General features: G+C 45.2%; 2 protein-coding genes across 6 annotated transcripts in view; one reads left to right on the top strand and one right to left on the bottom strand.

The window, feature by feature from the left end:
- The window catches only part of flrt3 (fibronectin leucine rich transmembrane 3), an 11166-nt gene extending 960 nt beyond the window's left edge, over window positions 1–10206 (bottom strand). Inside the window, exons 1-3 of the mRNA XM_020656474.3 lie at window positions 9952–10206; window positions 3303–4007; window positions 1–2290 (exon numbers count right to left, since the gene is read on the bottom strand). The exon at window positions 1–2290 is cut by the window's left edge and continues 960 nt beyond it. Coding sequence (XP_020512130.2) covers window positions 290–2245 — 1956 coding nt within the window. The 5' untranslated portion in view covers window positions 2246–2290; window positions 3303–4007; window positions 9952–10206 and the 3' untranslated portion in view covers window positions 1–289. The remainder of the gene's footprint in view (window positions 2291–3302; window positions 4008–9951) is intronic.
- macrod2 (mono-ADP ribosylhydrolase 2) overlaps window positions 1–27500 on the top strand; it is a 586396-nt gene that overhangs the window by 97713 nt on the left and 461183 nt on the right. The gene's annotated exons all lie outside the window — the stretch shown is intronic.

The raw sequence follows: 27500 nt of genomic DNA, 5'->3' as shown, positions 1-27500 counted from the left end.
TTTTCTTTTTAAGTTGGTCGATAACCTTAAGCCAAAAAAGGAAATACAGTACAAATTACTACAAATCCCCTAAAATATAGAATTGCAGTGACGTCACAACACCACACTGATGGTTTCAGTGAAGTCCTGCAACTGGAACGTTCTCCGTCTCCACCACGTTGTCCTTAAATATAAATTATATGGCAAATGTACAGAACATTGCTTCCTTAGTCTTATAGATCCAGTGTTTTGGAAAAGTCTCGCCACTCGCTTCAAGTTGCACACTTTTTATGAATGGCCATGCGCGATATCATGAGTGGGAGTGATCTGAATCTGGTATTCCACTGTCTCTGTAGCTCCTGTTGTTGACGTTGTTCTCGGTGTGCGGCGGGCTCTTGTATAAACTCAGGCCATTCGGTGGGAAAATTGTGTGTATGACAAACTCCTCCTTGGACACGGGCAGGTGACTTATAGGAATCATTTGAAAAGAAGTCTCTCGTATCTCCAGGATGGAGGTGTCCTTCTTGGTGCCGGCCTCGGCGTAGTCGTCCTTTCTCCGGCGGCCCTTGTTGTAGGTGCAGTTCCTGGAAAAAAGCGAACCGTTCCTGTGGACGTACCAGCACACCAGCGCCAACATGATTATTGCCAAAAGAGCCACCGCCCCGCCGATGATGGCAGCCAAAGGCAGACTGGAATTTTTGTAAGGCTCTTTCTCCTGCTCTCTGTTCAAAGTCGTGGTCGGGTTGTACGACTTGTGAGAGCCGGTCTCTGTCTCGATGCAAACGGGGGTCTCGTCTGACAGGTAAATGTTGCTGGTATCCATGGGAACCATGCATATCCTGTAGGCAGATTCCGGTTCCAGTGCGGTGAGCAGGTACTCCGTCCTCTCGCCCTGCACGATGGTCTCGGTGATGGAGCCGAAGGCCGAGCTGTGACCCAGCTTCAGCCAGCTGAGCCGCAGGGCGGTCATCGGCTGCGACACCCGCCATGATATGTGTATCGCCTCCGCGCTGGTCGACTTCACGCTGATGGTGATGATCTTTCGGCCCGACGACGTGGTGGTGCTGTGGTAGTTCCTACCGAAGTCGGGCGCTTTAACCACGGGCCGTCTGGTCACAAACGAGGGCCACTGGGGCTGCGTGGGGCGCACTGTGTTGGAGACCGTGCTCGTCTCATACGAGGGGAAGAGCTCTGAATCCGAGCAGTCGAACATGTCTGTGGTGAGGTCTTTAATCGCCATGCCTTTGACCTTGTCGGGACCCTGGCACATGAAGCCCCGCACGTTCACTTTGGTGGGCAGCGACCGCAGCCAGTCACGCACCCACTTCATCCGGCACGTGCACTGCCACGGGTTGTTCCTCAGCAGGAGCTGCGTGAGATTGTCCAGGTCTTCAAACACGCCCTGAGGGAGGCTGCTCAGGTTGTTGCCCGACAGGTCCAGGCGATACAGCTGCCTGAGGAAGGCGAACGCCCCCGGCGGGACCCGATTGATGTGATTATCCTGCAGCTGGAGCTTCTCCAGGCTGGTGCCGGGCAAGTTGGCCGGCGGCGACGTCAGGGAGTTTCTCATCAGCGAGAGCTCGGTCAGGTTGATCAGGTTGATGAACGCCATCTCCCCGATCCCGCGGTTGTTGAGCAGGTTGCCGTCCAGGATGAGCCGCTTCAGGTTGATGAGGTCCTGCAGCGACTGCTCCGAGATGGAGGAGATGCGGTTGTCGTCGAAGCGCAGCTCCTCGATGCTCATGGGGAGGCCCGAGGGGATGGTGCTCAGGTGGTTTCTGGAGAGGAAAAGCAGTCTGAGGTGGGTGCTGTCCCTGAAGGCGCCCTCCTCGATGCTGACGGCCGACACAGAGTTATCATCCAGGTGCAGCTCCTCAATGTAAGGAATCTGAGCCAAAGACGAGTGGGTGATCATACGGACGTTGTTCTCCTGCAGGTGAAGCTCCTTGAGCCCGTGTGGAAGGTTGGTGGGGAACTCGTCCAGATTGTTGCAGTACAGGTAGATCTTCTCCACGTTCACCAGCGTGCGCAGCTCGGCGGGAATGCCCGAGCTCTTGATGTGGTTGTTCTGCAGGAAGAGCACCGTGGCGTCCAGGGGTAGACCAGTGGGAATGGAAGTCAGGCCACGGTCGTTGCAGTAGATGAAGGTCCCGTCACAGCGGCAGGACGAGGGGCACGAGGCAGAGGTCACCAGGGGGTTAGCGAGACCCAGCAGCAGCCCGATCCGGACCAGGAAGAGGACAAAGGCCTTACACTGACGCACCATCTTGAAGCTGTGTTTGCCTTGGCAGTCCAATCACTCAAGAGCCCCCTGGGGAGGAGACACAAGGGGTACATTTAATGCACAGGGCCTTTTAAAGGAGAGCCAAATATTCCTCATCATTGCTGGGTTTTTAAAACAAAATGCTGCCTGCAGCACTTTCTGGATTAAACAACTGCTGAAAGAATCAGTTTCTAGTCCTCTTATTAAACTGAAATGAATTGATCATTAGGATTGCTAGACAGCAGAAATAAAAGTGAAACTTTTTTTAAGTCGAGTAAACAGTTTGCATGAGGACTGACTCTGCAGCATCCATAGATTTCTAAGAATCAACACTTAAAAAAGTGTCAGAAGTGTTCTGTTTCTGCTTCTATTCGAGAACAAATGTTTCAACATCTGCGCTGCATGGATTAAATCTCTGTGCTGCAGCTTCTTTTTTGGGCCCGACTTGTGAAATGTAATCGCATTCCTGAGTTGTTTTACACGTTTCTGTATGTCAAGGCCCGCCTTTCATCGCTGCGGGCCACAACAGGGGAACAAAGTCGGGCTTTGTCGATGAACTGTTGTGAAACCGACATACTCTTAAGTATGCCTGTTAGATCATCCATGCCTTCCCCTCATTCAAACGCTGGGCTTGAACAAGCCCCTTACAAGGAAGAAACAAATGTCTTTCCCTTGATGAGAGGAGGTTTGATTCAAGTTTTAAAAACAGCAGCACGCTTCTCTCAGCTTTAGGAGGTTGCAAGAGGAAATGTATGATCCCTGCTGTAAAGATATGGACACTTGACATTATTATTTAAAAAAACAACCTTATATTTCATTAACATGCGACAGACTCCCTGGACATTAAGAGAACTGATGCACAGCAGAAGCTGCCAACTGGTCGTCTTTCCCTTTTTTTCACTATCATTTTGTAGTTACCTTTTAATTAGGCTAATACTGATTTATCGCTTTAATTATGCATTCCTGCCATGACCTGCCTTCCTCTGCTTGTCTCATTAGAAAAAATGGCTGGTCTGGTCAGTGAAGTGGAAAGAAGCAAAGCCATCTGTATTTGTCATACCTGATTTAAAACGATGTGGTAAATCCTTTTCCAGCCGCCAAAAAAAATCCAATCAAGCTTCCCTCTTGAATCGGCTCTTATCCCCTCTGAAAGGAAAAGTTTGTCCGAGGGGGTTTTCTGGCGATATATCCTAAACCAGGTCGGTGTTTGCTTTCAATGCCTTTACCATGGCAGATAAGCCTGTAGAAAAAAGCATCCCCCACTTCTCGGTGACAAAGCGAGCGCTCTCAGGTGATATTAAAAAAATCCTAATGGGTGTTGGAACCGTCGAGCTCAACGGCCATAACTGCAAATGAGATTCCTTTTGTGTTGTATAGTGATCCGTGTGCAGGGCCGGCTGAGCTGTAGCAAAGGCTCCTCTCTACAATCGGGCCTGACAGGCATGATGAGTTGACACAAAGCTGGTCTGAGCCATGCCAATCCCCCAGTGCCACAGGCTCAATCCAGGCCTGTTCAACTTGTGTACTCCAGGTCTTCAGGTAACCCACAATCCTCTGCTGCTCCCCTTTGTCAAGCCTGTAAACACATTAATCCACGCTCCTGGTCCTGGTCCCTTTTTGAACCCTGGAAGCAGGAAACCAAAAGTTCTCCTTTCCTCTCTGAGGAGCCAAACGGAGAAAAGGTGGTCGTCCTTCTGCGTCCAGCCTCCCTCATGCATCTGCAGCGCGGCTCATGCTGTAGCGTCCTCACACCTGGGATGGTCGTCTGGAAAATCAACAGAGAGAGAGATTTAGTACGTTCAGCAGGAACAAAAATAGTGTTTCAGTGATCAAACTCGAGCAATCTTTCAAAAAGGGCTAAAGACGTCGATTTAGCATTTAGGTGCTTAGCAGGTCAAATATCATGTTTTTTGATTTTTGATAGACTTTATAAGACAGGTGTGTAGGAGAGGAATGACTGTAAATTCCTGCACTCTTTGCAGAAATATGTTGACAACATTTTGTATTTGTGCAGCAGATAAATCGCAATTTTTTTGCTGATTATAAAAACAAGAAATTATTTAATATTTGGTGCATAGGAGTTCTTTGTCTTCTTCCTAAATAAGAAAACATTGAAAAGGATTTATGACTCTGAATGCCATGCTCGTCCCAGTCATTGATTTCTTTAAACATAAAACACTGTGAGTGATCGTCCCATTGATTGTGTCTAAATTGAATTAAGTTGAGGAATGTGTTTGAATCTGAACTTTCACCTCGCTGCTCACATCGTCATCTCTTATCTAAAAAAAACACTCTCTCTCTCCTGGCCTGATGACCTTTAACAAGCCGCCACTTTAGACGGAGCACATTTTCTTTTTCTATGGTGACACAAGAAAAGAATGTGTGTATGCATACGAAAGACCCCGACACAAAGGGCTGAGGGGAGGAGACCCTGTAGCTCTGCTGAATCCAGTTCACTAAAGATATTCTAGCTGCTGGTGTTTTTAGTCCCTAAAAAAGCAGCTAGTTTAGATTCCACCAATGAGAGTGGAGGCAGATCTTCATCACTGCAGTGTAAAAGTTTAAACAAATGAGGCCCGTTTGCATGTCCTATGGAGATGAGGGGGGGGGGGGGGGGGGGCTCCTGCAGATCCTCCCTGTGACCCCCCTCACCTGGCTCTCCTTACACCCTCGAGCCGTTTTCACACTTGCACTCCTGAAAAATCTTCCTGAGTCACATATCACATATTTTTTCACTGACAGCGTGAAAAAAGGGGGGGGGGGGGTCTCAGGGGGGGAAACACATGACGTCATGAGGCTGTAGTGAAAATGTTTGTCTTTACATCGACGCTCGGTGCAGTTTTACACATTCATGATGTCGACTACAGAGCAGAGGAGAACATAAGAGGGGAGCAGGAAACAAAAATCGCTCGCTGTGAATTTTCCAGCTTCATTCTCACTTCAGCTCGGTGGCTGGCAAGAAGAATTCAGAAGTCTGAGTGTAACATTTAAATATGTTATGTAGACGAGGGGGGGGTGGGGGTGGGGGGGGGGGCTGCTGCATCCATCCATCCCTGCCAGCTCCTCTCTGCGACCCCTCACCCCCCTCCCTCCCGTCTCACCTCACACCCTCTGAAAGCTGTTTTTCTGTTAGCAAAAAATAGAATCTCACCCTCCCAAAAAAGAAAATGTTATGTTTCCTCTGTCAGCACAATGGCTTCATGCCCTTTGACGGGCAGACGGTGGGGATGGGGGGGCGACCACGTCAACCTCACAAGGCCGTAAAACACAGAAAAGGTAAACGAGGAACAAGAGGCCCCCGACCATTTAACAGTTGTAGCTCCACGACAAACGAGAAGATTAAGGAAACTGAGAGGCTTGTAACTTGATTACCAACTGCTGAGATGCTGTTTAATAATAACGCCCCCCCCCCCCCACCCCCCTCCTTCTGCCTCCTCGGTCCAGTATTACATTAGCAGTAGATTAGAGTCCGGGAGGAAAAAAGCACCAGATGTGACCTCTGCTAACTTCTGGAATAAAAAGGAGTCTGACAAGAGAGAGGGGAAGAGATGAAAGATCAGTAATGGACTTTTTTAGAAAATGGCGGGCTGATCTTTCTGTCGGAATGAACTTTTAATGCAGCACTTAAGTCGGGCTGAAACAGCCCCCTTTTCACCTCATTTTCTGAAGCTCTCTAAGCGCCCTGAATTTGGTTAAGTATGTATTCTTGATTTGATGTGAGCCCCTCACTCCTCAGCGTTTCATTACAGAGAGTAATAGTGTCTGCGTTTGTGTCTCATCACAGGATTGTGGGACGGCATGATAAATATCTCCATGGGTTATATGTTGAACAGTTTTCTGCTTAGTCTGCCTTTCTTTAAAGCTGCGTTCTCTCAGCGTCCAGCAGAGAGGTCGAGGGGGTCTTGTTATTTATTTAAAGGTTTGGTAACATCATGCACCAGAGGCCTCCTGAGGGGGGGTCTCACACTGTGGCTGATATACGTTCATTCACATCATGCTAACAGGGCCTCACCAGTCAGACCTAGATGCTTCTGTCCTGGCTCATCGGATTTCAGGAGAGTGCCCCCCCCCCCCCCCATTGTTCCCTCCAAGGCCGGCATGTTGGAACCTGCAGCCTGGAGAGTTCTTTTTTTTTTTTTGTATTTTGCTCAGGCAGTAAATAAACATTCCTGCAAGTCCACTCTGCTGCTTTTAACTCCTGAAGTTGTTGCTACGTAAATGTAAATGTCTGCCCCCCCCCCCCCGCGCTCTCCCTGTGCACAGTTTTTGGTTTTAAAGCGACGTAGGCCGACTTCAACGTTTTTTTTTTTTTTTTACTGATGGATGTCTCTCTGCATCGTTCTAATAAGCTCCGCAGGCCGACGGGGGGGGGGGGGAGATCTCTCCAGCAGTCAGAGCGGCTTCAGCTTCATTTAATCCGAACTGGCAAAGTTAAATTGAGCATCCTGGTTCAAAAGTGTGTGTGTGTGTGTGTGTGTGTGTGTGTGTGTGTGTGTGTGTGTGTGTGTGTGTGTGTGTGTGTGTGTGTGTGTGTGTGTGTGTGTGTGTGTGTGTGTGTGTGTGTGTGTGTGTGTGTGTGTGTGTGTGTGTGTGTGTGTGTGTGTGTGTGTGTGTGTGTACAGCCAGTTACCTTTCAGAGGGGGAGCGTGGGAGGCTCGCACAAAGCCGGACACTGATAGCCATTGTGTGAGCTCCAACACGCATAAATGCACATTAGTCTGCTATAACACAGCCCCCCCCCCCCCCCCCCCCCGCACAAGAAAGGCTTCTCAAATAGGAACAAATTTCATGGCTGTCCAAAGTCCTGCAGATTAGAGTGACTTTGAGTTCTGTCACACTCGGTGATATTAGGTGGAGCGAGCGAGCGGGAGGAGTAGTAATGGCTGACTGTTAAATTATTCATGAGACCTGAAATTAATTTTTGAACCACAGTCGAGCTCTCCATTGGGAAATCAATGTTGTTTGTATCTGCTGTTGATTATTCCTCCTGATTCATGATAAAGTTTGGAGTTTGGATTGATTGCACACACTATTATTATTATTATTATTATTATTATTATTATTATTATTATTATTATTATTATTATTATTATTATTATTATTATTATTAATAATAATAATAATAATATTATTATTTTAGTTTTTTTAAATGTTTCTCTCTGCAGTAAGACTCGGGCGTTTTAATAGTTAGTGGATTTAATGATCACACTCATAAAGGATCTTTTCTGTGGCAGCTTCTCTAAAAATGAAAGCACAGAAGGTGTACATGTTCTTAACGGTTCATCCTCGTTCTCTGCGCCTTCCTGAGGTGAGTTTTTGCTCGATGTTTGACCGCCATGTTACCTTGGGTGGCTGCCACTGATTTGCATATTTGTAAGGTTGTGTGTCAGCGGCCTGCCGTGCAGCAGAAACACAAAGGTGCATTCATGAATCCACGTCGACTAAAAAATACGTTTCAGGCAGGCGAGGAAAAAAATCTGTGATGATAGTTCCCTGGATTTGCTCTGCGGCCTCCTGGTGCTGCCGGCCCATTAAGAGAGAGAGAGAGAGGGAGGGAGAGAGAGAGAGAGAGAGAGAGAGAGAGGGCCTGCGTGGGACAGACGGGGGTCTCTCTTTTGTAACAGCCTGAAAGGAGAGATCTGTAGCAGCTGCAGTGGTTTTTTCCCCACATGGGGGTGGTAGGCACTGCAAGATGAAACGTGTGTGTCTGTGTGTGACGAGCAAACACCAAAACACTGAACGCTGGTGTTAAAAGCTGCAACCAGGAGGAGATCCAGAGACGAGTTAAACCGTCCTTCTGGTTCATCTTTTCTTTGCAGACATTTTTCACTTCTTAGCTTTTTTAATATCCAGAGTTATTTGAAGAAGATGGTGAAGAAATGCTGCTCGGGGGGGGCGGCTAAATAAATAAATAATGAAAGAACTGAATTAGGCCTCCTCAAGAGGACAGAACTGAATCTGAATCACGTCTTGAAAGTCTTATTTTTACTTTTTCATGTCATTTTTTTTCTGACGCTCTCGCTCGTCTGCCAGTTCGACTCTGGGTTTCTGTAGTGACCTGGTTAGTTGTTAATCTGCAGAATGTGAATTCCCTCTGAAAGCAGGAGACTGGGGAGTTTTAGCCTCGGGCTGTCATCAGTGAAGACAACTGGGTCTGTCCTCATGTCTACCATGTTTAACAGGCTATTTATTCCTTTGTCTCTCACACACACACGCTGAATAACAAAGAGCGGCCATCACACTCAAGTCAAGTTTGCATGTTCTGTTTGTGATTTGAGCCTTTCAATCATGGTTCAAATCCCTGGATGTCCTTATCGCCTGGTGGAGATAAAAGGCTGTGTTAAATTGGATTAACAGTGAACATGTCCTGGTGTTTCCAATAACACTCAGAGAGCATGGGCATTACAGGGCGCCTGCTTTATTGCAGTACATGTAATGGGATAAATATCAGGTTTGTATGACAGCTGTGCTTTGATTATCAGCATCATAGATTGGCATCAGAGTGCAGGATCTGCTGTCACTCGGCCATATCTCTCTTTATTTCTGGATGCTTATTAATAAGACAGAGCCGCAGCTGCAGCAGAATCACGTATTTATATTGAGGCTTTTGTTAAAGTCACGTTTCGGTGTTTTATCCGCGCGTCCTGGTGCGTGAAACTTCAAATGCGTTTGTGCATTTTTCCGGGGGACAGTCATGCCTGCCTGCGCTCCCCCGCTGCATGAAGCCCATTCATCGGCTCTGTGTTTTAGGGCTGCACACACACACACACACACACACACACACACGCACACACATACACACACACACACACAGCCGTATGTATGAACTGCAGACAGGCACGCAGTTGCACACAGTACATTACAATGGAGCAGCATTTGAATAGGGAGCTGGTGCGGCTCGTTTCAGACATTGACGCTGGAGACGCATTTAGCGGAGTTTCTCCAGCTGCCCCCTTCATGTCCAAGCTCCGCGGGGTCTGCACCCGCAATTTCAGCCGCACACCGGGGGTGTCTCCTCACGGCTGCGCCACCGAGACCAAAATCACACAGTCCCCCCCTCTAATCCCATCAAGTTTGTGTATTCACTGCTGATTATTTCCCCACCGCTGCGTTAGGAATATCTTCCACGCTGGAATAAGGAAAGGTGGAGGTTTTTGCACGTCCCTGTTGCTCTCTCTCTTAAGTGCTGATTCTTTCACATGTTTTCACCGTGAGTGTGAATGTTCAGCGTGTCGCAACTCGAAATTCATGTCTGCAGAGAGAGAGTGTAGGGGGGGAAAACGGGAGACAAACGGAGAGGAGATGTTTCTGTTTGGAGTCGAGACGCAGAGGAGGACCGAAGCAGCAAGTTGCAGACATGAGAGAGAACCATGAATTATCTGTGAAAGTCTGAATCTGTGGAGCTGTGCAGGCTGACTCCCCTGTGCGTAAAACTGACAGGATGTGTTCATTTGAGGAAGAAGTGCAGCCACTATATTTATATATTTATATATTTTAAAGCGCCTGTGAGACAATCACCTCGGGAGAGAAATCCACATTTTTACGCCTGGGCCGAGTATTAAAAAAATAAAGGAAAAAAAGAGGTCAACTAATTAGATACAAGCAACTCCTGAGGATTCCGCACGACTTTGAATTCCTTTTTGAAAGAAGATCCCCCAAAAAAAGGTGAAAAGGATGCATTCCCAACAGGCAGCAAAAAACAGACTTACCTCTTTAATCAAATAAAAAATAGAAAGTAACAGGTATCCACAAAAAAAAAAATAATAATCCAAATCCAGGATATGAGGATCCCAAAAATAAAAAGGCTCCTCTCACTCACAGGGCTGGAGCTATGTGGAGTTTTTCTGTAGCTGCTCTGCTGTGTTTACTGGAGCCTCCACACACACACTCACACACTCTCACGTACACATCTGTAGGCTGTGCAGGGAAAGAAGTGCACGGGTAGAGCTCAATACTAATGTGGAGTTGTGTTTGCCTCGAGATTCAGTAGAGCGCTGATGTCATCTGGAGGAGGGGCTTCTCTCTCTCTCTCTCTCTCTCTCTCTCTCTCTCTCTCTCTCTCTCTCTCTCTCTCTCTCTCTCTCTCTCTCTCCCCCTGTGTGTTATGGTGATGCATTGTAAAGATGCAGTGTTGCAGGGGAACACTAGGGGGAGTGGAGGAAAGGGGAAAGAGGCACTGACATCCTTGTGCATTTTGGAGGACTGTGCTGGAGAGGATTGCTCACTGGCAGAAAAAGATAAAAAGAGAGAGAGAGAGAATAGTGCAGTTGTAAATGACTGTGCATCTCACTGCCAATAAAGAATTCACAGGCCTCTCCGTGTAGTTACACTCCATGTTATTTTGTTAGCTCTATTCGACTTGTCATTTGCATGTTTGTTTGGCACCAGCAGCTTCATCAGCGATGTTGTGATTTGTCCGTTTTGTTCTGCTGCAGGTGTTCTCTTTTATATCCAGACAGTGGGAAGGTTTTTTTTTGTCTGCTCGTCTGAAAGAGGAAGTGAAGGACACTTCTCTTTTTTTGTGTCCATGCAAGTGTTCCAACTCTAAATCAAAATCATCATTTTTTTCACTTTGAACCAAAAACCAGACAGACGGTTCAGGGAACTTTGACGGGTGATGAATATTTAACGATGTTGTCACAGCGAAAAACGGGAATAATTCATGATGAGAAGTTGTGATTGTGTTGATGTTATAATCCTGTGAATCTGCTAACATTAGCTTTAGCATCACAGTTTTGAGCTTCATCCTGGGTTTGGTTTTTATTAAGACATGTTGTTTACATGTAGAGGGTCAAAAAGCTCCTCATAGTAAGAAGATCAGATTTATTAACTAATGAGACGAAGCGTTTGGTTTGTGGCGTGTATATATATATATATATATATATATATATATATATATATATATATATATATATATATATATATATGGTATATTGAGAGCTTTCTGAAAATAACTTTCTGTCAGTCTAGTAACAGACAAAGAGGAGGAGCCCCAAGCCTCCTGACAAACGGCTTCAACACACCTGTCAGTCAGAGCAGCCACGCCCCTAACAATGTACGACTCTTAACTTGTGATGTCATCAAAATGGATGATTTGCAGAGTGTGTGCCGACAAAAACAATCAGACATAAGCACTTTATTTAAACCAGGCTGTAAAAATCAACATTTTAACGCGGATGTTAACGGCACAGCCGAGGATTTTTGAGCCTGCCTCAAGTGGACACTCGAGGAACTGCAGGCATCTCCACACTGGCTTCAGTTTAAAACACCGGAGGTCACAAATCAAGGAATCCTTCAGACACATCACACAGTCAGGAGGATTCAAGTCCACATTTAACCTCATGTTTTGGATGCAGTCTTTTGGCATGACTGAGTCGCTGTAACATACCTGCAGCAGTCTGACTCTCTGCTTCCTGTTTCACCCTTTTTCAGTGAAACTTAAGAATGAAACCAACCAGCAGGTTTGATCCCTTCCAGGCCTGCAGCAGCAGTGAGTCACTGTGTTTGTTGTAAAGCCCGGCTGACCCAGCCGACACTCTCCCATGCCCTGCGTCATCTCCAGCGTCTTCCCCCTCCGGCTACCTGACAGCACAGCGTGCGTCGCCCGGGCTGCTGCTGGATATCGTCTCCCTGATGATGCAGCAGTTGGTCGATGATTAGATCTGTGTGTGTGACTTCTCCTTATTATAACTCCAAGTCATCATGTTGAGACTGTCAGGAGCGTCTGACTTCTTCTTCTAACAGGTTTCACTGCGGGCTGTGCTTCATTCATTTCTTGGATGAATTTGAAATCACTGTGCTTTGTTTGTCAGGAGAAATCAGCTGCCTCATTGATACCCACTTTACAGAGCGTCAAATACAGACGCTTTGTCACAGCCATCTTTCAGAATCAAGAAAGCCGACTCCTTAAAGTCAGTGACGACACTTTGAAAAGTACGGGATACAATTTCATCAGTGAACTAGTTTTTAAAATAACTGACAAAGGAGAATAGAAATCATCCTCGTTCGTTTCCTAATGATCTAATTCAGCCTCCTTAAACCCTGAGGCGAGGGAGCCTGTAACGCTTATGAAACAGACTCTATTTTGTAATGATTGCCTCCATATGACCCACAAAAGGCAGACCGGATCAGCGGTGACGAGATTGACTTATTGAACGCCCGTCACTGAGGCCCGATTCTGACCAACCAGAGCACAGAGACCGACATGATGCCTTTGGAGTGAGTGTTACATTAGACATTTCAAATGAAGCAGAAGGACGCTTTTCATGAGTCACAAATACAGATGCATTTTCACAACGGGACGTGCAAAGAGGTCAGAGGTCAGCTTTGTCCTCACGGGTTCCTAACATTGACACAAAGTCAAAGTTTTGCACGTTAAAGAAATCGCTGCTGAGGAGTTCACCTGCAAACAAACTCCTGTTCTCCCCTCGTCTGCTCTTGATGTTGTTCCTTCATTAGGACGCCGTGTACTCCGACTGTCCGAGTGTCTGACACCTCTTCCCCGCTTGTTTAGCCGGGGACAAACAGAGCGTGTTCCAGCGCTGGACTGGGCACACGGCGCACAGTTAAACCCTGATTGCCATCTTAACTGGAGTGTCCTAATTGAACAGACACTTAAGCTTTGGAGCATCTGCCAAAACTACTTAGACCTCCGGTGGAGTTTTTTCTGCTTTGTTTGCTTTTCCAGCTCGAGTGGCTCTCACTTTTGTTTTCCACACACAATGGGGATCTCTACACCAAACATCTATTTTTCTGCTTGTGTGCTGATTTTTATTCTGAGTCAAAAATCTGGATGAAATTTTAAAAATTGTTATTGTGGTGTGAAGTTGCCGCTGATGTGTTATGTTTGGCTGCTTGGTTAATGAGCTTATCTCTCTTATCAAACAGTCCAGGTGTCGTATGTGCCGCTGACCCCTGCAAGGTGAGAAGAGGTCAGTCTGGACATCCTGACTTGATCCTTGTCTTCCCTCTTGGGGTGGGGGGGGACCCGGGCCTGACCTGACCTCACCGTGGCTTCCTCTCTGCAGACACATCTGTCAGCGGGCGGCTGATTGACCCTCTCTGAGGTGTACAAAGAGCCCCCTCTGGAGGACCTCGGTGTTGGGTTACTGTTATCTCAAGACCGGGCAAATCTGTCGCCCCGTTCATCTTTTGTTCACGAGGGATTGGGTGCCCTCCTTTACTTTACGCCGTCTGGATGATTGTCAGCGTGTTTAGACAACAGGCAGGTTGCTTCCCTCTCTTTCAAAGACAGTGAAATATATTAAGCCACTTGATTTTTGCTAAGTGCCGACTGAAGGGCCTTCCACTCGGGTGTGCAACAAAGAAAACTGTGTGAAAAAAAAGTGTGCTCCTGGTTTGCTCACTGGATTTTGGTCCAGAATATTTGACTGGTTCTCTGAGGCCGATAACAAACTCTTTTTATCCAGATGCTGAACTCACAGTTAACTGAACGTTAAATTAAAAGTTGTTTAATTGAGGGACTAGAGAAAAGCAGAATAACATACTGTACTCACTGCTTAACTGTGTTTCTAGATCACGCTCATTTCAGGTAAATTTACAAGCAGTGTGAAGATACCAGCATAATAAAGATCACTAGCATTAGCATGCTAACACAACAATGCAGCGTGAGTTGTTTTGGTTTCATGCTGGAGCTCAAGGGCGACACCTGCTGGATCAAAACATCACATAAAGCCTTTGAGAGACTTAATACACAGCGTATTTGGGTTTAATGAGTGACTGGGTTTACTTTTCACTTGTTTTTTTTAATGTACATGTCTGAGCCGTGTTTGTTTGTTTGTTTGTTTGTTTGTTTGTTTGTTTGTTTGAGTTCCTGTATGTCCTTGTTTTATTTGTATTATGCACTTAAGATAAAATCTACAAATAAAAAAAAAGTGTGCTCCTGGTTGTGTGTCAGACTTTGGACTCTCACAAACAGACTTCCGACCGGATCATTGATTGACTTTTTTTTGTTTGTTGCTCCAGCGTTAGTCGATCGATCGGGCTGGCAGTTGGCCGGCCAGCGGTGCCCTACTTTGTGGACTGCGTGCCAAAACCACGCTGACCCCACTCCCATTGGTGCAGCGTATGAGACTGTGTGTGTCGGTGATATTATTTTATCTCCTTCTATTTTCTCTCATCTTGTCACTTGCGCTCAGCCAGTGTTCCCTGAAAAGCTTGTGTGAAATACAAAAAGGCCCCCGAAACCGCTCGGGGGGCTCACAGGGGAAAAAAGTGGAGGCTTGATTTCCCCCTCGTGTCTGCTTCCTCGCTTTGACTGGAATTCATTATTGATAGACTTTTCCGTGTTCTTAACCAGAGCCAAATAAAGGGGAACATGCAAAAAAAAGGCTGCTGCCAAATAAAAAGCCCCCTTACCCCCCCTCCCACTTTGTTTTTCATTTACCTTCTGCTGTATTTGCATATTCCTCCTCTACAGGCAATCAGCAGCGATCTCTGCTGCGGGCCTTTCATCTCCGCTCTGCCATCCTGACAGGCAGCTTTTCAGCATCACAACAGTTTAACTAGGATTTGTAGATGAGAGGTGCTGTTGGTAATGCTGGAGCATTTACAGTTTGCACAGGGTGTGTAATGTGTGTGTGGCAGGGATAGAAAGAGGCTTTATGAGAAATGATATCAAACCCTGTGAATGTGTAAATACAGAGACAGATGTTGGATTTCATTAGAAAACGCAGGCAGCATGATGTCGCAGGAAAAAAAAGGGTTGGAAATAGAAAAGCTGCGACGGATGAATCTTGTTGGGATCTTTGTGCGTATGAAAGCAGACATCAGTTACATGAAGAAGAGCGAGTACGACTGCAGGGGAAATCTTTTTCTAATGCACATCCCAGATGTTTGAGAGATAGCTTGACCCCCTTCATGTCTTGGGACCGGCCAAGAGAAAGAAAAAGAGCCAACAACAACATACTAAAAGAGGCCGACATCCTGCTGCCCAGGCAAGTCCAGGGGCCTCCAGGGGACCCGGGTCAGTCGTCATCTGGACCTTGTGTTTGTGGAGGAATGACAAGCCATGCAAATAGTCCCGTCGGCTGTTTTTGCCCTCGTCTTTTGTTGTCTTTGCTTGTTGTTGTGTTGTCTGCGGGGACAGAGGAACTCAGGGATGGGGGGGTAGGCGCTGACTTGTCACCCTCAGGACCTCCCATAGGTTAATGACCCCTCACACAATGCTCTGTGATCAGATTAGATAGAGCCCCCCCCCCCCTTTCTCCTGATCAGCACAATAAAGAGGATAAAAGAGGGAATTAGCATACAGTGTTTTCACAGTCCAGCATTCATCTCTAATGTTGCTAATTGAAGCGCTTCTTTTGGGACTCTCTAACCTGTTTACTGTTCCTGCACTAAACCTCTCATTAGCCGACTTAGCATCTTTTCTCCAGCTTGATTTGAAATGGCGGCATTTATCTTTACAATGGACTCAGCGTGCACGAGTAAGAGCCAACAAAACCTTAAAGACTCACATTCAACTTTCTGTTTCTTCACTGTAGAGGAATCATTTATTCAGCACACATGATGCAAAGAGCAAACAACAGTGAGGAAATAGGTTTTTATGAAGAATAACAGATGAGGGCTGCTAGAGCGTCACAACACCAGGAAGTGATTCTTGTAAAAATCCTAGACATCTAATATCAGGAATGATTTCTTGTTTTTTGATTTTCATTTCTGCTCACTCTGTTTGTCAGTTTACCAAAAAACGTTGCCAACATATTTGTGTAATTCAGTCGTGTGCAGGAGTTTAATTCCTCCTCTTAGAACCCGTCTTATGAAAATAAAAGAGAATTTCTCGTTTAAAAACACATTATCAAAACCTTCTGAACATTTTCAAACCTTGGGATTCAGTTAAGATTACTGAGTACTTCACCTTCTGGCTCTTATCGGGCTGTTAGCTTTTAAATTCAATTTTTTTATTTTAAACTCAACATGATTTAGAAAATGAAAGTTTAGTTTGAGCTGTTTGTGTAAAAATAAACACCCTCACCTGGCCCCCGTGTCCTGCTGGCCCCTGAGAGGCTCGGTGATTGGTCCCTGTCAGGATATCATCAAAATCAACATGTGCACATTCGATCAGTACTGTTAGCATTAGCCTCCTGGCTAACATTAGCTCCTATCAGCCTTTGGAGACGATGAAACAGGCTTGTTGTTGGGGTCAAATGTCCGAGGCAGCTCCTTCCTTTTTTTCTTCTTTCGTTTCTTTGTGAAGGTCCTGAAATGGCTAAACTGACTGTGATATATCTGGGGTAACAGTTAAGTTCATCAGCACGCTTACATCGCTAACTTTACCCCCCCAAAAAAAGTCTCATATCACTTTAAGAAGCTCACTCTGACTTTCTGCAGAATAAATACGAGGAGGCTGGAGGAGAAACATTCAGATGTTTGAGTGATCACATGACGCTTAGTCTGCAAACATCAGGAGTGTTTCAGGAGGTTTCTGAAAGTGTGAACGCTCTATTAACATCTTAAATTAAATCAAGTGCATTCAGAGTCAAACTAGAAATGAGAACAACAGAAAAACAAAAAGAGATCAATGATTAATAAATATGAAGGTGGTTTGAGCTCTGATGTTTCCTGCTCTTTTAAAACATGTCTGTTTGTTTTGCCGTAAAATTCTCCATGACAGACAAATACATGTTTTTTCTCTGTTTACTCGCCCGGCATCAGACTCGTCAGCGTTTACGTCTGTACTTTAATCCTCTGAGACGAGGAGCTCGAGTGTCTCATGAAAAGGTCGGCCTGGGTTGAAATCTGTAAGGACAGGAAGTCATGGCTACAACATTATCTGGAGAAACAAACCGAGTCTTTGCAGCTCCAGATAAGATAAGATAGATCGTAAAAAGAGCTTAAAGTCCGTATCGGCCCTCTTGATTGGAACACACACACACACACACACACACACACACACACACACACACACACACACACACACACACACACACACACACACAGGAAGTACAGCTCTCAGGGCAGAGGAAGCTTTAAAGTGAGGGACGTCTCGTCACACAGAGCTGCCGTCAGTGTGATCAAAGCCTTCACTTATCTGTGCCAAACACTAAAAACCCCTACTCACTATTCTCTGTGATCTCAGTGACTCCTGTTTACTCTCATGAGTTCAATCTAAAAATGAATCGTTCCTCACCTCTTTGTTTTGTTCCTCTGCAGAACACAATAACCTGCTGCTGGAAGCGTGCACAGAGAAGCGTTGAGAAACACTCGCTAACATCCGAGCTGAAGCTTCAATCGCTCGCTTAAAAAACACATCCTCATTATCCAGCCGCTTGTATGTAGTCGTCAGGAGTGACTAACATTAAGGTATCATTGCAGTTAAAGTTTAAGAGAAAGTGGTTTTAAATCAGACAGAAAAAGACGCTCAGAAACAGGCGCAAAGTTAGAAAGAACAGCAGGGTCAAGATTAGGTTCTTTAAGAGGCTCCACTACTGCACGATAAAATTTAGGTGGAACATAGCCTGAAGTAAGAGAAGTATTACTCAAACTTATGACCCAATAAAGGCTGAGATTTAATAAAAACATGCAATACTTTTTTCTCATAGGCAGAGGTGTCAAGTAATAAAGTACAAATACTTTACTGGAGTAATTATTTTTCAGCCGACTTTTTACTTCTACTCCTTACATTTTAAAATAACCTCGTTACTCCTGTTTCATTCCGGCTTGTTTTCATTCCGGCTTGTTTTCATTCCGGCTTGTTTTCATTCCGGCTTGTTTTCATTCCGGCTTGTCATCGTTCAAAAAAACACACAAAAAAAAAACCTATCCAGATAAATCACGCCATCCGGATAGAGTGAATTTGATCGTGGTTGGATGAGAAGTATAAACATATACCATTCCGACACCCTATTGGTTTCACTGTATATAGACAACCATACAAGGGTAATTGTTACTAAGCCTGCCCTGGGGTACACCAGTTTTCTTGTCCAGTTTTGTTATCTTACATCCGTTGCCCTCACAGATTCCTGCAGCTAAGCTTGGATGTTCCTTTTCAATGTGCATTAAAGCGGCTGAAACAGGTGCATCCCAAATGTTTCAACATTAACATTTTAATATAACATTAAAGTCATTATGGCCTTTAGAGAAATGTTTTTTTGGGGAGGTGGGGTAGTGCACTATAGGGGGCGCAGCCTAAGCTTTTTTCCCCTTACATTACTTTTACTTTCATACTTGAAGTAGTTTTGAAACCAGAACTTTTACACTTTGAGTAAAAAGCTTGAGTTGATACTTCAACTTCTACAGAAGTCTTTTTAAACCCTCGTATCTAAACGTCTACCTGAGTAATGAATGTCAATGCTTTTCACACCTCTGGTTATCCAGCCGCTTGTGTGTAGTCGTCAGGAGTGATTTAATTCAGTTTGCATCATCACTCTGTTTGCTGACGCCGCTGTGAAGACGTCTGTTCACATCCTGTTTCAGCTGCGGGTGAGAAGAAGTTCTTAAGTTCAACGTGTTGTGAAAACCCGGAGGAACCAGAGCGTCTTAACTCCATCTGAAGGTGTTTTTTAGGTAACGCCTCCAAAGCGTCCCAACAATGGAGGAGGTGTCTGCGCCTTCAGCGTCTGACGCCGTCTTCCTGAGTGACTCGCGTATCGGATGTCTTGTTCCTGTGTAGCCCCGGAGCCTCGTTCAAAAGCAGCCTATAGAAAGTGATGACGGGGGAGGGGGGGGGGAGTAAAAGGAGCGGTGCATTCGAGGGGACGTTTATGACTTTCATTCAAAGAAACACTCTACACCAGACGACCCTCCCAGCCATTGGAGTGGGAGTGTGAGGTGCTTGTGGTGGAGTTGTGAATGACAGAGAAACACAGTGGAGCCTCCTCATCCCTCTCTGCAGCCCGAGTGTTTGTGACATTAACCTCCTGCAGGACGATCAGACGTGGGACTTTGCAAACTCATCCGTCGATATATTGACTCAATTTATGAAAAAGTAAAATGAATGAACTTACAAAACAGTCCCACCATTTATTAAATCCTCAATCTAAACCAACACTGTTCAACTACAATCCTGAAACAGTCACAAACATCTCAATCATTCATCACTTTTCACTCCTTCTCCACACAGAGCAGATACAGACAGCTGCTATCAAAAGACTATCAGGATTTATCCCTCCCAATAAAGATAATACAATAATACAAAAAAACAGGGGAACATTATTCTATTCTCTGTGGAAACTAGAGAAGCAACTGAACTCTTCTAGTGTTTTCACACTTTGCAGAAATCTCCTGAAAAAATCCTGAAAAAAGTATTTATTCTCAGAGGTGGGATTCTTATCTTCTGAGATTTTGAATGGGAGAGTTGAACATTGTTCTTCAAGTAACTTCAAACTGAGTATTTTAAGTATTGGTAGGAAGTGGGGAATCAACTGAACTTTTCTAGTGCTTTCACACTTTCATTAATTCAAAAATCCTAAAAAAAAAAAAAAAAAAGTATTTATTCTCAGAGATGGGAAAAAGAATCGATTTCTGTGAAAATCAAGATTCTTATCTTCTGAGATTTTGAATTGATTCATAACTTCCAAAAATCATTTTTTTTGGTCTCATCAGGCACTTCCTGCTAAGTGCTAATGCTAACTCTTTAACTCGGTAGAATGCCAAATTGAGCAGAAAGAAATTCAGCCAGTCTCACAGATGACTGGAGTAGATCCTGAAGTATGTACTAGTTCAAAAATAGACTTTGAATCCAGAATCGATTCTGAATCGAATCTTGAGACACCCAAAGATTCCCAGCCCGACTTATTCTGCAGAAAGTCAGAGTGAGCCGATCCCGCCCATAGACTGTCTGCACGCCACCTCTACCATCTCCGTGCTCTAATCAACCTGCTGCTGCATGTTTCCTGTTCTCCAGGATGTTCTTCTCCACTCTTTAGTTCACATTGAGATTCTGTTGAACTACACGTAGCATTGAAATGATCCAGATATCTTCAGGAGTGTAAATGTGAAAATAGCTTTAGAGATGAAGAATGGATGTGTATTTATATGACTCCTCCCACACGGCTGTCAGCTGCACAGAACCACAAAAAGCAGATCATTGCTATAAAATCATCATGACTGAAGGTATGCTCATACAGACTCAATGATTCAGTCTTTAATGTCATGCACACACACACACACACACACACACACACACACACACACACACACACACACACACACACACACACACACACACACACACACACACACACACACACACACAGAGGCCATGCTTCTCTACCTGCAGATCACAGCCTTTAATGGTTCCTCTTTAGGCTCCAATTTCACAAATGAACACTTAAGACAAATCTGTGACATTTCACAGTCCGGTAAGAAGGCCTTTAAAAAAGCCGACCAATCAGAGCGAACCTTAGACGCTATAGGGGAAGTCAACCATCAGGTGTGAGATGGAGGAGACGGGTGGATGTGTTTGGTAAACAGAAGGAGCGTCATTTTAACCAGCATCAATCAGAGCGGACGATAAGAGAGATGTGAAGTCATATGCAGCGACGCGGCTGCTCATGCTGTCTCAATTTGAAATGCATCAAGTGTCTGCGTCACATTGCAAGAGGATCTTGAAAAGAAAATGGCATTCCTCTCTTTGTAAAGGTCAGAAGCAAGAATTCATCCCTTTGACGGTATCATTTGCAAAATCTCTTCTGTGCAGTTTGAGATCCAAATTCTGTGCATGGATCTGTAACCTGTGTGCACGGGTTTGGGTTCTGCACTCTAGTATTGTTAAAAACAGCAGCAGAGATATCTGTTTTACACATTTATAAAGCCTCTTACCTGGAAACAAATCCTTGAGTTATGATTGTAATCTCCTGCAGAGCTCCAGCTATGTTACCTTTTTGTCTTTTTGAATTGTTCTGCATGTCGTTCTCTGAACTTTTCCTGTTTCTTTCTGTTCTCTCTGCAACTCCAGCGACCCAATTTCCCCGCTGCGATCATTAAAATTTCATTATCGTTATCATTATCAGCGGCGTCTCTCTTATTTATGCTCATCACCTGCATATTTCACACGGGAAACCTCAGATTTAAGTAAATAAACGGCCCGCTGTGGATGTGTTTTTTTTTCTTCTCTGTGTTTATGTTTCTGAGTTTTCAAGCTGGGATTTCTTTGCACACAGTTTTTTTTGTAAAAGTTGAGCTCAAATTCTGCCAGATACATTAAAGTTCTGTGTGCGCTGGAGCAGCAGCCGCCCACAGCTCTCTCAGGATCTGGAAACCCCCAGAGGAGGCTCCATTTAACCCCCGAGGATTAGTGCTCATGCCTACTTTAGCATTGGTAAAAAGGGAGAACGTCTCAGCACACTGAGTCAATAGGGACTCAGGCCCACTTCGCTGGCTTCCCACACAAAAACAGACAAAGAAGAAAAAAAAAAGTCAGGGAAGCTTCAGCTCTGACTTGAATAGGGCGAGATATTTGCCCAGCCTGCTTTAGCATTTGCCCTTCCGCTGCCTTCACAGTACATTACCAGAACAGAAATACAAGGCTGTAATCTCCACAATATATTCAGAGTGAATACCTGCTGCTCGCCTTGAATATTTTATCTGCTTCAGTTAGTCCACTTTTAACCAGAGGAATATTTTAAACCTCTTTTTAATACACCAGAGAACAGAATGAACATTTTCTTGAGCCTTTTTCAGCCATGTGTGTGAACTATGTTTATCCCTGGCCTTCTAAAATCCTGCATGCTAAGCTAACTGGACTCTCAATATTGACTCTGTACGTTGCACTCTAAGCAGTTCAGTGAACATTTGCACACTTTGCACATTCTGTAACAGGTGGACTGTCTGTTACACCGAAGCGGCAACTGAAGATGAAGCCTGTGCACACAAACTGCAGTTCCTTGAGTGTCCACTTGAGCTGCCAAAGTCCCATCAACAACCATGTTAGAATATCCATTTAGGGGGCGCGCTGGTGGCGCAATGGTTAGGGCGCGCGTCCCATGTATTGAGACTCTCGTCTCGAGCGGTAGGCCCGGGTTCGCTTCCACCCGTGGCCCCTTTCCGCATGTCATTCCCCGCTCTCTCTCTCTGGTTTCAGACTCTATCCACTGTCCTCTCTCTGTATTAAAGGCACGAAAAGCCCAAAAAACACATCTTTGAGAATGTCCATTTAGACAGCAGAATTCAAACATGTTTACAACCTGGTTCAAAAAACACATTTGATCCCCCCCCCCCCCCCCTCCTCTCTAGAGTTGATGCTCACTCAGGTCACCATGTGGTGGACTCTGAAGCTTCAGTGTTTATCCAGCTCTGCATGGGTCTGTAAACCTTTCTGTGTTCTAACCTCTCTCCATTTTTCAAAAGCATCTCCAATATTGATCCTAGTTTGAGCACGTTTCTGCTCGTGGAGCTTATTAGAAACATGCAGAGGCTTTTTAGGTCGGGTACAATCACTTCCATCTGAACCACTTCTCTTGACCCGCTTCCATCACTGCAACACCTGTTGACCTGATAACTGCTCTCATATCTGACAAACCGAGGGGCGTCCAAAACAGCCGTGGGGGCGTGTCTTAAAAGCGCCTACCTTCTCTGGTCCAAACAAATCCAGGAGCAGAATCTAAAGTTAGAAGGAGGACATACTGGCTGCTGCATTGTTGTCAGAGAAGCCAGCACTTCAACATAGCATGTTTCCTTAATGATCAGATAGTAAGATACCTTTATCATCTCACTCTCTACACATCTCACTGATTGGACCTTTAATCACAAACTGCCAACTGAAGAGGGAAAGAGAAGATTCTGACATGAGGATTCAAGCTTATTTTACTTCAAAATAAAAAAAATACATGGACTGACAATAAATCATTTTCAGTTCCTAAACAGTAGGAGTTCCCTTCTTTTAATTGTCTTTTGTTTTCAGTCACACAAAAACAACTTCCTTGTTTTGTTGATCTAGTCAGCTAAAGAAACAGATTCAGATCTTTTTTGTCTCCTCTTTGTCTTCCTAAATTAACTTATCGTTTATCTTTGCACCTCATCAGAGAACATAGTACATACTGTGTGTGTGTGTGTGTGTGTGTGTGTGTGTGTGTGTGTGTGTGTGTGGAGACAGTCCGGTGCTGTGTCGGTGTCGTAGGGCTCGTCCTCTCTCACAGAGGTCCCCGGCTCTGTCTGTTGACTTTAGTCCTCGGCTGACATTCCCCTCCTGTTTGTCTAGGCTTTCATCACGGCTCCGTTCAAACAAGCACCAGCAACTGATAAAACACATGCTCTCACACACACACACACACACACACACACACACACACACACACACACACACACACACACACACACACACACACACACACACACACACACTGTGACACATTGACAGACTCAGATTTGACTTCATAGCAACAGGTGAAGCCCCGGAGCCGAGCCGTCTTTATAGACGCTGTATTGTGGGGCTTTCTTGTAAAAAATGACATTTCAAGTGTGAGTGCAGTAACAGCTGTTCATAATGTGTGTGTCTCCAGCTCTGCCATATAGAAGCTACATCAGTCTGCCTGTTGTTCAGATGATTCTGGAGTCAAGTATCAGAAGAGTGGGGAGGTTTTTTTGTTATTCTCAACGCGTGGGGGGGGGGTGGAGCAGCTGTGTGTTTTTTTTTTCAAAATCGTATTATTCCATTTTTGCAGACAGTACAACATGATGTCACATAGGAGTAAATCAGATCATCTGCATAGAGTCAAACAAAAAGCCCCGATTAAACAAATAATAAACAGCCATTTACCCTCCCAGGTAGTTGTCCATTAGCGACTGTCGTAACATAAATAATAGGACAATACAAGTAGACACAGACACATGCAAAAATAATAATGATAATAAAAATATACATAAATACATTCAGTTGAAGCAGCTGTGTTTTAACATAAGGCCCCTTCCTCCAACAATTCTTCCGTCTGAGTTGAGGAGTGCGAGCCGAGCAGCAGGAATTTATCTGCCACTCGATCAGGAGGATTGTTTTCTCCTCGTGTGGATTGCTGTCTGTCTGTCTGTGTGTCTGTCTGTCTGTGTGTCTGTCTGTCTGTGTGTCTGTGTGTCTGTCTGTGTGTCTGTCTGTCTGTCTGTCTGTCTGTGTGTCTGTCTGTCTGTCTGTCTGTCTGTCTGTGTGTCTGTCTGTCTGTGTGTCTGTCTGTGTGTCTGTGTGTCTGTCTGTGTGTGTGTCTGTCTGTGTGTCTGTCTGTGTGTCTGTGTGTCTGTGTGTCTGTCTGTCTGTGTGTCTGTCTGTGTGTCTGTCTGTCTGTGTGTCTGTCTGTCTGTGTGTCTGTCTGTCTGTGTGTCTGTGTGTCTGTCTGTGTGTGTGTCTGTCTGTGTGTCTGTGTGTCTGTGTGTCTGTCTGTCTGTCTGTCTGTCTGTGTGTCTGTCTGTCTGTCTGTCTGTCTGTCTGTCTGTTCTCTGGTGTGGATTGCTTCTCAGCCTGCAAAATTTCACGCCTGCACCAGAGTCTCTGCAGGAGGAGGAGGAGCAGGGTGTCGTGTGAGCATCCTAATGCATACCTGCATGTTGTAGGAAACCAGGTGCAGCACACACCTGCACGTGTTTATTCCACCTTGCTTAATTAGAGTTCAGTATCCTCCTAATGAATATTCTCTGTTGTCTCTACTGTGTGTGTGTGTGTGTGTGTGTGTGTGTGTGTGTGTGTGTGTGTGTGTGTGTGTGTGTGGTAGCCGATGGCCTCAATTGGGAGTCATCCACCGCTCCCTGGAGAACGCCTCTGTTTCCTCATCATCTCTGTTTATCCACCAGAGAGTTCCAGTTACTCCCCAGTTAGCCGCACCATGATGGATTGTTTAGATGTGAGTCAGCGCTGTGACGTCCACCAGATCTCAGATCCACCAAACTGTCTCTGAATGGATCCAAATCAATAATTATTAGCGTTATTTTAAATGTGTCAGAGCTGCCAGTTTGAGGCCTCAAGAAAGCTAAAGCGTATGTTAGCTTAGCTTAGCTGCACAGGTTAGCTTGCACACAGCTTGGTTGAAAGGAGCTCAGCTTGTTTACGTCCAAATCTCTTCACTGTTGTTAAGGTTTGAATCAGGAGCTTAATTCTACAAAGACGTCTACATTAGGGCTTTCAGGCTTGCAGAAAACTCCTGAAAAAGCTTCTGATATTTTCCAGGAGTGAGCTGATGTGAGACATAGCAGGATATTCTCCGGAGAATTCACCTGGAGCCAATGGGAGGGGGAGTGATGTTTATATCCTGTGACTGGAGTCAGTGCAAAGTTTTTTTTACACCACGTCTCACCTCAGGAGACCCCCCGCCGCCCCCCCCCCCCCCCCCCCTCCTGTCTGACAGGGATAGTCTCCAGCTGTGAGGTGCATGTGTGAACAACCAGGTCAGGAGAAAATCCGGAGCAGTCCTCCTGATGTTATCTAGATATATTCCAAGCTGGCAGTCAAATCGACATCGTCCCACACTATAAACTATAAACAGTTATTCTTTAAAACAGTGCTACTTGTTGGTTGACGTATTCTCTGTTTGAATGAATGAGAGGGAAAAACAAACAAACAGCAAACTCAAGAGTATTTAGCTGCTGCATTACGTGCATGGAGATCGATATAAACGTCGACTGAGTGAATAAATCTGCATTTTTATCTTTTTTCCTCCGTTTCTACTTCAAACAAAGAAATCTGAGTCTAAATCGAGGACGTGATTAATTGAGTTATTGTCAAACAGTCAAAGTGCTTCCATTGTGTTTTTCTGCAGCAGCAGGAGGTTCTTCTTCCCGCTCAAGCCGAGAGAAAACATTTCTTTTCTGTCACCAGATCTGTCGGCGTGTTGGCTGGGATCAGTCTCATCATCCGTCAGATCTGACGCTGAGCGTGTCACCAGTGATAGAGGAGTACTCATTCTCCCCTCACACTGTAGTGTAACAGCAGCTCAGTGTGATGTGCAGTCATCTGCTGGGTTATAATTGGGGCTAAGGCTGCTGAACCTCTTGTCTGCTTCTTCTGAAAGTTACTGACATGAAGTCCTCGTCGAGACTCTCTCTGTGTGACTCTTCTCTCGCTGTGACAGACATTTGAGGCTTCTCACACATCCAGCAGTCACTTTTACCTGAGCCCTCTTTCTGTCTGTTTTATTCAGTTTGAGTCTGACTGTGGGGGATACGAGCGTTGTGTTTACACCACACAAGGTCTGCTCGCTGCTCCGCTCAGGATGTCACTTAACGACAACAAAAGAAAAGTTTCTCTGCAAAGACTCGCTCCGCTTTTAATCCGCTAAATGCGACATCAGACGCTGACTAGACTCTTCTCCTCTGTCGCCCCCCGGTGGTGGAATGAACTTCCAAACTCCATGTGATCTGCAGAGTCCCTATGCACCTTTAAGAAAAAGCTAAAGACCCAGCTCTTTCATGAATACCTACTAACTTAATGATGATGGTCTCCATATTATTGATGATGATGATGGTAATGACGATGGTTTTTGTTTGATAACGACGACTTATAAGATGGTTTCTATACTGATTAGAGCTCTCAAGAACTGCCCTCAATGTTGTGCTTTGCCTCTGGTCACTTCCTGTCAGCACCTGTGTGTCCAATCAGACTCAAAGCTGATCGTTTGCTCTTACTGACATTGTTCCCTTTTTTCTAGAGCCTTGCTTGTGTTGTTCTTACTCTCTGATGTACGTCACTTTGGAGAAAAGTGAATTGCAGAAGAAGGTTACAGAAAGTTCTTTTGTCTTCATGCCTCTCCACATCACATGGCCAGCTGACCTCGTCCCCTCCATGTTTAACAAACTCTCTCCCTTTTGTTCACTCGGCCATGTTTCCATGGTGAGCAGCAGAGTCGCCCTCAAACAGCATGAGCATGCAGCCTCAGAGAAGTGCACCATTTCACAGAATTCTCAGGAGTAGCCTCAGAGCTCAGTCTCACAGTGAAACCCTCTCGGGGAGATATATCCTTGTGCTTTTGATTGCTGTCTGCAGAGTGGTGTCACGCTCAGCTCTGTGTTGAGAGAAAGAATAGAAGAAGTCGGTTGTGTTTATGGTCGACCCTGTGAGACATTGCCAAGCTGTTTGCTCAGAAAATGTTGCGTCCTTCTCTCCCTGCCAGAATTTGTTTTTGGTCATTTGAATGGAGCCTGGTGGAATATGAAGCAGGTCACACTGTGAATGTTAGATCCCCACCGGCTCATCTTTACACCCAGACATGCTGATGGACTCATGCAGCGGTGATGAAACACGCAGCAGTCTGGGTTTTCTGCAGCCAAAAAAGATGTTAGCAGAGACGGAGGAGCTGTCAGGGGAGAAACAGTGTGGCTGTAA

This window comes from Labrus bergylta, chromosome 10 (genome assembly GCF_963930695.1).
Source record: "Labrus bergylta chromosome 10, fLabBer1.1, whole genome shotgun sequence".
NCBI lineage: Eukaryota > Metazoa > Chordata > Actinopteri > Labriformes > Labridae > Labrus > Labrus bergylta.
This window is presented reverse-complemented; position numbering and strand designations above follow the sequence as displayed.